This window comes from Mytilus californianus, unplaced genomic scaffold (assembly GCF_021869535.1).
Source record: "Mytilus californianus isolate M0D057914Y unplaced genomic scaffold, xbMytCali1.0.p SCAF_12, whole genome shotgun sequence".
NCBI classification, from domain to species: Eukaryota; Metazoa; Mollusca; class Bivalvia; order Mytilida; family Mytilidae; genus Mytilus; species Mytilus californianus.
In genome coordinates, this window is record NW_026262604.1 from 6,919,907 (window position 1) to 6,930,755 (window position 10,849).

The window sequence follows — 10,849 nt, forward strand, 5'->3', positions numbered from 1 at the left end:
CTCCAAAATACGCTCGGTTGTAACAATGGAATGAAAACAAATAATATTAAAAAATTAAAAATTTAAATAAGAATAATAATAAGCAAAAGAAACAATAAAACATACAACAAATGTTAGCTGAAAAACGTATCTTGTATACTTGAATAATTTTTTGACAAGTTGGGATTCATTTTTTTTTTTTTTTTTTTTTTTTTTTTTATGCACTGTAAAGCGCTTAGAGTAATGTTTATTTAGATAAGCGCTATATAAGCACTGTAAATAATAATAATAATTATTATAAAAAAAACTATTCTTGGGGTACCAGTTTTAGTGGATTTCGTGGGTAAAGGTGAACCACAAATTCTAAAGTTTAACGAAGTCTAAATTTTTTATAGGCTTGTATGAAGACTTCGGCAAAACCACGAAATCAAATATCCACGAAAACACAATTTTCCTCTATTCACGAAACTGGAACCTGCGAAAATAAATGAATCCGCATTAAGCGTAAGGTGCGCTTGAGTTAACTATTACGATGCTGTTTTCGTTTGTTATCAATTAATATCCTGCAAGTAGCTACAGTACGTTACAAATACTACTATATTACAACTGGGACTAATAAATAATCTTTTGGTCTCAGATTACGCGCCTATTGGAAGTTTTCATACAAAACTATAGATCTTATCGCTATTTGGGAATCTGCGACACTTGACCTGAGAATCTGCGACACTTGAACTATTGACGTCATACAACAATAACTTTTCGTTTGTGGCGTCGGACATTTTCTATTGTGACGTCAAAATTTTAAACATGTCTAGTAAATGTGGACAAAATAGCGATAAGGTGTATTGACACCACATCACTTCTTTTCTAAATTATATATGCATTTTTCCTCGCACGTATGGAACTTATCAAAATTTGATATTATTCCGTAAAATTTTGATGACGTTCCGGAAAACAAATGCAACTTACCACTATTGACACCGTACTGGAACTACTCTAGTATTAAAAAATTGTATAAGCAAAGATAAAAAAAACATGCACACACAACTCTTAATTTAGAACCCGTTTGCGGTTGATCTATTAAATAGATTTTCATATGAAACGGCGTGACAAAGGTTCTATCTATTCAAACATCTTTGAACAAACATCTACGTCTATATATAAGCTTTCTTTTTCAAGTTTACAGTAAATACGTCTAATTCTTATTTATGTTTTTAACAAATCCATGTCATATTAGTTTCTATACTTGGCTGTCGGCTATTGTTTTGTATATAAATCTGGCCTTTGGTTTTGCATTTTGTCATGTCAGGGCCTTTTATAGCTTGCTGTACGGTATAGGCACTGCCCATGGTTGTAGACGATGCAGTGATGTATAGTTGCTGAAATCTGCGTCATTTGGTCTCTGGTGGATAGTTGTCTCATTGGCAATAATTATCACATCTTATTATTATAACACTTTATACACTGGGTCACCTCTGCTGCATGTATTAGACGCAGAAGACTTTTAGAAAAAAAGCACAAAACTTGAGTTTTAACTCATCAAATATAAATAAAGTAAACATTTCCAGTTTTTTATTAGTCTTCATCAGCTTAAGCATTTAAGTAAATACTTTTTAACGTGTATTCATATGAGTTAGGGGAGGGGGAAGGGAAAGCTTGAGTGGCACACTTTTATGAGAAGCAAGTCTATATTTTCGAAGTTAAAGTATTACAAAATTCAGAGATCACTTAGTCTCAGGGTGATCACTTTTGAGATATTCTAATCCGACCCATACTGTTATAACATCTTCTGTTTAGTACATTTCTTAAATAATTTAAGATACTGTAGCTATTCAAACCAGTGTCAAAAAGATAAAAAGATTTAAGATAGAAAGGATACTTCCTCAATAAATATTTTGAGACAAACGTAATAAATTATATATTATAATATAGTAATGTTGCATGTTTATCATCTGCCAGCCAATCAAAATTACCGCAGAGTAAAGCTGGTATGAAAAGAGAACCGAAAAGAGAAAGAATATTTCAAATGAAAAATTGGTTAACCAACCGTGCGAGGGCTGCATAGACAGTCAAGGTCGTTAAAAACTCCCATCATCAAATGAAAAATAGTATCTACTGTAACTATTAGTTAATACTACATGTAAGATGGTCTGGATGGGGTTTACAGAATAGAGAATAATTGTCAAAAAGTGCAGAATAAAGGGCAAAAAAAATAAAGAATATAGAAAACGAGACAAAAAGATAAAGAATAGAGAATAATGGGGTGCTTAAATATAATAAGAGAATAATGATCAAAATAAATAAAGAATACTAGAGAAAATGGTGAAAAAAACGTTTAAGAAAAAAGAAATGAAGGACCCCTCTCCCCCTATCAGACCCTCGTGTAACTTTCAGATGCTTCTTGCATACTACTTAAAAGTAAAAAGGGGCGGAGTTTCCGTAGTTTAAGTGTAAAATAAGGAACACCCTTACGTCTGTTAATTTATAAATACAGGGTCTTGATTTATCTATGTGGATAAAATATATTATCGTAACAATTATATATTAAGGAAGAAACCTACATTGAATTTCTGAATTATAACGTAGGATTTTATTTTCGGATTGATCGTTTATTTTCATCTGTTGCTTCGCATGCTTATATTTTCCGCGCGAAGACTTATTTTCACTTTTGTACACATTTGTTTCCAGCATTTTGTGTTGCAGAATATTCATTTTCATCCTGTCTTGTGCAATTTTGTTTTTGTTTTTTACCAGGCCAAGAAGAAGAAAAACAGTTTCATTTTCAGATTTTTAAAGACATTAATTATTTATAGGGTTGTTTCGACTAAAGTTTGTGCAAAATATCCTTTTAAAACATATTTCCAAGAATATTGTTAAAATTATATATGAGATCGAGTTTTTGAAGAAGCAGTTTTGAAAGCTATATTCCAGAACATTATTACCGCCTTGGTCGACTCGTGTTAACATGTTCGCCTCGATTCCGTGAGATCGTATGCTCGACCCCCGGTTGAGTCAAACCAAAGACTTGAAAATTGGTATGTGCTGCTTCTCCGCTAAGCACGTGGCATTTAGGAGTAAGGTAAAAAAAAAACAACGGTAAAGACCCTAATTGTTGACTAGGAATAAGAACAATGTGTCCGAGTAGACTAGCATGTCTTTTTGTCTTGTGATCAAGCTCAACTTTTATTACGGATAAGAGCATCTGTCAAATACGAAACCGGGTTCATTTTCATATCACATTAAAACGCTCTAGTCTTCATATTCATTTAATATGGATGGTAGGATAGCGTCTTACGCCGAGTATAAAAAAAAATAATTGAATATGAAGACTTGAGGGTTTTAATGTGATATGAAAATGAACCCAATTTTGCAAAGATTTCTTTTTTCATTTTATGTTTATTTGTAGGTAAAATAAGACACCATGAATAGGACATCTACTCTCAAGATGAATCTATCCACGACAACGCTGTCGATGGTTAAGACGGACAACACAGCAGATATGGTCAGCGTTGCCAAGGAGATGCACTGGTATAGCAGCGTGGTTTTTGGTACTTTCTTTGTGGTAGTTGGTCTAATCGGGAATATGCTCTCCATGATTATCTGGAACCGGAAGTCGCTTAGGTCATCAACCGGAACTTACCTGATAGCACAAGCGGCAGCGGACATGAGTGTCCTTATCTTTTTCTTCTTCACCGACTCCTTAGCAATGATGGACCCAGATATCAAGAAGGATAACTCTTATGGAATGTTCTATTCTTACGTAGGGTACCCTATATTTTACCTGGCGATTATCATTAGTATATGGATGACTGTTGGCGTCACTGTAGACAGATATATACAAGTCTGTTGGATCAGTTACTCAAAAGTAAGTTACACTTTAAGATAATTATAGTTGTCAGCACAAGCCTTGCCTTTTTGTTATGGTTTGAACTATTAAATATATTTTAAACATAAATATTCGTATATAATCTTTGTAGTATTTTGAGTGTTATGTTCGTAAAACTTAGTACACACTGAAACTCGCGACTAAGACCGAACAAGAAGTATCAGCGTTTAGTATTTCAGTCCTCATTGCTATAAAATGGGTACACGTTGGAAGTTGGATTTTATTTACTTTAAATGTATGGGTAGACCTCCATCTTTCTCATATTTCACTCAGTGCCAATAAATTTAAGGCTTACAAAAACAACATTGCAAGTGTATTGAGGATAAAGTACGATAACGGGGCCCTTTTGCCTGGTTCTTCATTGAAATTCGATCTTTAGATATAAAATTTATATTTTTATGTTTTTTTTAATTCGATTAAACCACATTAATCTAAAAAAAATGTTTACATGCAAATATGGAACGTATAGTTTACAGCAGCGTTTTTTTTAATACAAACTACATCTCGAATGCACATGTCGTTTCCTACTAGACAACATTGGCTTATTGACAAAAAGCCATTTGTATGTCAAAATTATGCATTGTTGACTCATTAATCGTAGAATATATAAATTATTGCTATAATTGGACCGTTTTTTTTGTCAGCGAAGGGAATAAAAATCTTTAATTTATCCTGTACTGATTTATTTGTAGTCGATGTGCAACCACAAGAGATCCCTATCTGGAATAGGAATCATAAGTTTGCTCTGTTTCATCATAAACATTCCTCACTTTTTTACATACGAACCAATCCACGAACGTAACTCAACAGATGATGCGTATGCAATGACGGAATTCGGCAAAGGACACGGAAGTCAGAGCTATGAATTCTGGGTACACTGCATGTTCCTTGTTCTGGTACCCTGGGTTACAATCTTCTGTTTGAATGTAATGATCATAAAACAGGTTCTGAAAACCGGCGCTAAAATGAGTGACAGGAAAAGTGTCTACGCCAAGGAGAAAACCAGGAGGGCAGAGAACCAGCTAACGACCTTGCTTCTTACAGTGACCTTCACCTTCCTTGTCCTGATAGCATTGCAGTGCATCACTCAATGTTTCTTCATGATGAAACCGAAAACAGTGAGTATTCAGTTACCCGGTATTTTATTCCATTTTTCGATTCGCCGCGGTAGGTTCGGATCACATGCATACGATTCGTATTGATTAGTTCCGATCCTTATCGAGTCTTCCTGATAAGCCCCGAAAACATACTATTCGTCCCCATTAGTTCCGATTCAAGTCGACCCATATCGAAATGGACCTGGATATTTGTTTTTCTTTATTAGAGAATACAACAATAAAGTTTCACATTGTTCTGTTTAACTTGTGAAAACAGCATCAGCCTTAAACACGGAATCATAGTCGTTTATTTAACAAAGAAAGAAGTTCTGTTATCATTCTCGTCTTTGCCATTTAAAAAAATAACCACCAAATTGATTCTTTGGACAGGGTTCCGATGGTCATTGTTAAGGGATTACAAATTGTATTTTTTTCATTACAAGAGAGTCACAAAACGAGGAAGACTGAGACAGCATCAAATAACATATGAGTTTGTCATCATTGAGGGGGATGACACACTTTTGGGGTGTGGGATTTAGGAGGTTAAAAAGTGTGGATGTGAGATATAGGAGGTTAAAAAGTGTGGATGTGAGATATAGGAGGTTAAAAAGTGTGGGTGTGAGATATAGGGGGTTAAAAAGTGTGGATGTGAGATATAGGTTAAAAAGTGTGGGTGTGAGATATAGGAGGTTAAAAAGTGTGGATGTGAGATATAGGTTAAAAAGTGTGGGTGTGAGATATAGGAGGTTAAAAAGTGTGGATGTGAGATATAGGAGGGAAAAGTGTGGGTGTGAGATATAGGAGGTTAAAAAGTGTGGATGTGAGATATAGGGGGAAAAAGTGTGGGTGTGAGATATAGGAGGTTAAAAAGTGTGGATGTGAGATATAGGAGGTTAAAAAGTGTGGGTGTGAGATATAGGGGGTTAAAAAGTGTGGATGTGAGATATAGGAGGTTAAAAAGTGTGGGTGTGAGATATAGGGGGTTAAAAAGTGTGGATGTGAGATATAGGTTAAAAAGTGTGGGTGTGAGATATAGGAGGTTAAAAAGTGTGGATGTGAGATATAGGAGGTTAAAAAGTGTGGGTGTGAGATATAGGAGGTTAAAAAGTGTGGATGTGAGATATAGGAGGGAAAAGTGTGGGTGTGAGATATAGGAGGTTAAAAAGTGTGGATGTGAGATATAGGGGGAAAAAGTGTGGGTGTGAGATATAGGAGGTTAAAAAGTGTGGATGTGAGATATAGGAGGTTAAAAAGTGTGGGTGTGAGATATAGGGGGTTAAAAAGTGTGGATGTGAGATATAGGAGGTTAAAAAGTGTGGGTGTGAGATATAGGAGGTTAAAAAGTGTGGATGTGAGATATAGGAGGTTAAAAAGTGTGGGTGTGAGATATAGGAGGTTAAAAAGTGTGGATGTGAGATATAGGGGGGAAAAGTGTGGGTGTGAGATATAGGAGGTTAAAAAGTGTGGATGTGAGATATAGGGGGAAAAAGTGTGGGTGTGAGATATAGGAGGTTAAAAAGTGTGGGTGTGGGATATAGGAGGTTAAAAAGTGTGGGTGTGAGATATAGGGGGAAAAAGTGTGGGTGTGAGATATAGGAGGTTAAAAAGTGTGGGTGTGGGATATAGGAGGTTAAAAAGTGTGGATGTGAGATATAGGGGAAAAAGTGTGGGTATGAGATATAGGAGGTTAAAAAGTGTGGGTGTGGGATATAGGGGGAAAAAGTGTGGGTGTGAGATATAGGAGGTTAAAAAGTGTGGATGTGAGATATAAGGGGAAAAAGTGTGGGTGTGAGATATAGGTTAAAAAGTGTGGATGTGAGATATAGGGGGAAAAAGTGTGGGTGTGAGATATAGGAGGTTAAAAAGTGTGGATGTGAGATATAGGGGGAAAAAGTGTGGGTGTGAGATATAGGAGGTTAAAAAGTGTGGGTGTGGGATATAGGAGGTTAAAAAGTGTGGGTGTGAGATATAGGGGGAAAAAGTGTGGGTGTGAGATATAGGAGGTTAAAAAGTGTGGGTGTGGGATATAGGAAGTTAAAAAGTGTGGATGTGAGATATAGGAGGTTAAAAAGTGTGGGTGTGGGATATAGGAGGTTAAAAAGTGTGAATGTGAGATATAGGAGGTTAAAAAGTGTGGATGTGAGATATAGGAGGGAAAAATGGGATCTTGGAAAGAGAAGGGGGAAAAGTGGAGAGTGGGAAAATAACAAAAAGAGGATTCTGTGAAATGAGCACCCCGTGGCACCCCTCATCATAAGGCTACACTGAAAATTAAATCCAAGTCCATTCGAATTCCTTTAAATATGAACTTTGTTTCAGGTGGCCTGGTAGGGATTGATATATCAAATTGTTTGATTCGTTATAAAAGTTTTTTACTTATAAAGTGTAGTAAAAAGTTACAAAAGGAAAATCCCCTGGTATATAAATATGAATGATTGACACGAAGGATTAAGACACCAAGATAAGAAAACCTTTAAAATTCTGAACTGCTTTTTAATATAAAATTTACTACCATTTCTTTTCAGGTAAATTTTGAGCTTGTAAACGAGGCTTTCGCTGTTGCAAAACTGGGTGTGATCATCAACTCCTCCGTCAACTTTTTCTTGTACTGCCTCAGTGGACGTCGTTTCCGGAAGGAACTCTTCAGTATTATGGGATGGCAATTTACTTTCGGCGATCACAGCGATCTTTCTTCAGAGAGAAGTGGATCCGGATCGGAATCGAAAACTTCAGCAATGTGAGAGTTTCCTCTGTTCGGTATAATTTTATACCTTACAGTCTCACTTCGAAATCATGGACCGTTTTTCAAGTCTAGTTGTTTTAATTTCATTATGATGCGATTTTTTGTACCGCGAAGAAGAAAAAAAAATGTCGTACATGTATTAACATAGTGACTATTTGTTTATGAAATGATATCATGTATTGGTTTTGTAAAAAAAATGTAAGATTTTTCACAGTTATATGTTATCAAATTATCTTTATATTAAACAAAAAAATAGGGGGTAGATTTTAATATTCGGAAGAATAGGGCTTAAAACCAGATGCAAAAGGTAGATATAGAGGATCCGGGAAAAGAGGAGTTAGAGAGGAATGAACAATCCTTAGATATCAATGCTTTTCGTTATTGGCAGATCGATCTTTGATTGTTTCTTTAAAAAATAATTCGTAACTATTATAGACTTAGGAAGATTTAAAGCTTAACATATTGTATAAACACCTGGACTGATACATGTATGCATAAAACCACTTTAGTTAAGATATCCAATCGTAGTACTAATTTATCGTAGGACATGTAGAAAAATCCGTCCGTTCGGAACAAATCTTAACTGAAGTAGCTGTCCTGTATATTGTTGAAGACAGTATGTTACCCTCTTGATATCTTTTTTGTGTATTTTTGTCGTTAGGTTGCTGTCTCATTGACACTTACCACATGTTGTGTTTTTATTCATATAAATGGCAGATCGTGGGACAGAATTGCCGGAAAATTGAGAAAAGATATAACCCGAATAATCCAGTAGTTATATTCCGCTCACTACGATCACTCCTCTGGAGGACACTGACCGTAAGAGGGCGCTGTAAAGACAAGATCAAGTATGTTTGGTTAGCTTCCACAACAAAAGTTAAACGTCTATTTGTAAGGTTAAAAATTAATTTAACCTGTAACATAATTATGTTATGTAAAATGATGTTGTCTGTGTATTATAATGGAAAAAAAATGCATTTTGCATTATCATTTAAGAGTGTCTGGATGGGAGTCTTCATTTTTCTATTTTCTAATGTTTAGACCATTTGCCTCTATTCTTTTGTCCATCATTATCTACTTTTTTTTGTCTATTATGTTATTATTCCCGGTCTTTATATTTTTGCCCTCTAGTTTTCTCCGTTCTTCATATATTTGCCTATTTATTTATATTCTTAAATATTTTGACCTTCATTATTTAAATTTGCCCAATATTCTCTATTGTGTAAATAATCTCTATTGTTTTTTTGCGGTCATTGAACATCATCCGAGAAAATTGATTAATTTATAAAAGTCAATTTCATTAGTGTTTTTACGAACAACGGACTATCTGGAGTAAGCCTCTTATATTTAGCTAGAGGCTTACATCAAACCCTTTGAGTATACATTTTTTTTTTAGAAATTGCGAGATTTACCACAACCCTATGTAAAACTAAGTTGAGTTGATCTGTACAAACAGATATCGACGAACTTTTCCGGACAGTCCGATACCAAGACCATTTTCTAACAACCATATAAGAATTAAAGAATGTTGTTTGATTTCCAATGAGGCAACTAACTATCCAACACAGACCAAATGACGTAGATGGAAGCAACTATAGGTCACCGTATTGCATTCAACAATAAGCAACATCAAAGGCTTGATTTATATTCCAACAGTAAACGAAAACAAATATGATATAAACAACGACCACTTACAACCACTGAAACATAGGCTTCTAAACAGCTAAAATACAGGCTTTTCGATACACGATCGTATAAACATGTCGTGAAGCATTATTTGTTTTAGTGGGACACGTGTTTATTTATTCTGGACCGTAAATTTTTAGACGAGATTTAAGCAACTATAGGTCATTGTATTGCATTCAAAACTACGCAAAATCAAAGGCTTGATTTATGTTCTAAACAATGAACGAAAAACAAATAAGATAGATAGCGACCAATTACAACCGCTGAAGCATTGGCTTCTAAACCACTAAAATACAGGCTTGTTTTCGATAAATGTTCGAAAAAAATATGTAGTGTCATCAATATGTAATTTTTGCTTTTTTAATTCTCCTAGTAACATTAGGAGCATAAACAAAATAAGCATAACATGATTTTTTTTTTCGTGGAGCATTTAGACTTTTTTTGGGACACATGTTTATCTATTTACCTAGCAGGATCATTGTTTTGAAATCCGGCATTCAAATTTTAAGAATACATGTATATATAAAAAGAATAGCGGGAACTACTGCTACCTAAACAATCCATGGAAACAAAGATGACATAAATACCCGTATGTAACAAGGGAGATAACCAGCCTAAATCTTTCAACAAGACCACACGAATCACCAACACTCAACTCGTTATACCGCATGTGGTTCATCAACAAATCTTGAAGAGAGTGACCTGTTTTTTTCCCTTAGTAAAACTGAGTTTACCCAAAAACCCAAAAAGAATCATCCACAAGTGTCATACCATTTCACATAACCAAGACTGAGGTTTAGCGCGGATGGTGTATCTAAAATTACAGTGAACTTGAACATACTACCTTAAATGACCAGGCTAGGTTTTACCTAGAATTGTTCATCCACTGAACCTACCACCTTAAATGACCAGGCTAGGTTTTACCTAGAATTGTTCATCCACTGAACCTACCACCTTAAATGACCAGGCTAGGTTTTACCTAGAATTGTTCATCCACTGAACCTACCACCTTAAATGACCAGGCTGGGTTTTACCTAGAATTGTTCATCGACTGAACCATTCTTTAAATACTTGTTTTCTTTGTTCTTCACTTGTTATTGCTTTTCTTTGTTCATCACTTGTTATTGCATACAGTCGTGTTATTTTGTTGTTAAAAAATAAAGCACTTGTGATTTCATAAGTATGTGTTGTTTTCATTGCTTCGTAGTTGATGCAAATTGCAAAAACCCAACAAGATGAAGATAAAACAGTCTGACTATCCGGCCTTTTGTCTAAAAATTTGCTTAAAAAAAACCTTTATTTATGGTATAATTTGTCACAGGAATTTACACAGTTACGTGCTTTAAGGAAAATGAAAATGTAAAAAATCAATGAGTACCAAAGAAATAAAAAAAACCAACAGAAATCAACAGAAAACAGAAAACTAAACAAACAAAAATAAACAGAAAATATACATAA

General features: G+C 34.8%; 1 protein-coding gene across 50 annotated transcripts in view; it reads left to right on the plus strand.

The window, feature by feature from the left end:
- LOC127721288 (probable G-protein coupled receptor 139) overlaps window positions 1–10,571 on the plus strand; it is a 30,036-nt gene extending 19,465 nt beyond the window's left edge. For 3 of the 50 annotated variants that reach the window (XM_052227968.1, XM_052227981.1, XM_052227969.1), the window contains exons 2-10: window positions 3,386–3,844; window positions 4,558–5,564; window positions 5,622–5,678; window positions 5,764–5,854; window positions 6,120–6,215; window positions 6,247–6,357; window positions 6,416–6,503; window positions 6,762–6,965; window positions 7,086–10,571. In XM_052227968.1, the coding sequence (XP_052083928.1) occupies window positions 3,401–3,844; window positions 4,558–5,067 (954 nt within the window). In that variant the 5' untranslated portion in view covers window positions 3,386–3,400 and the 3' untranslated portion in view covers window positions 5,068–5,564; window positions 5,622–5,678; window positions 5,764–5,854; ... (3 more) ...; window positions 6,762–6,965; window positions 7,086–10,571. The other 47 variants (XM_052227971.1, XM_052227974.1, XM_052227977.1 and 44 more) reach the window with 47 other exon arrangements.
- Window positions 10,572–10,849: the final 278 nt, after the last annotated feature.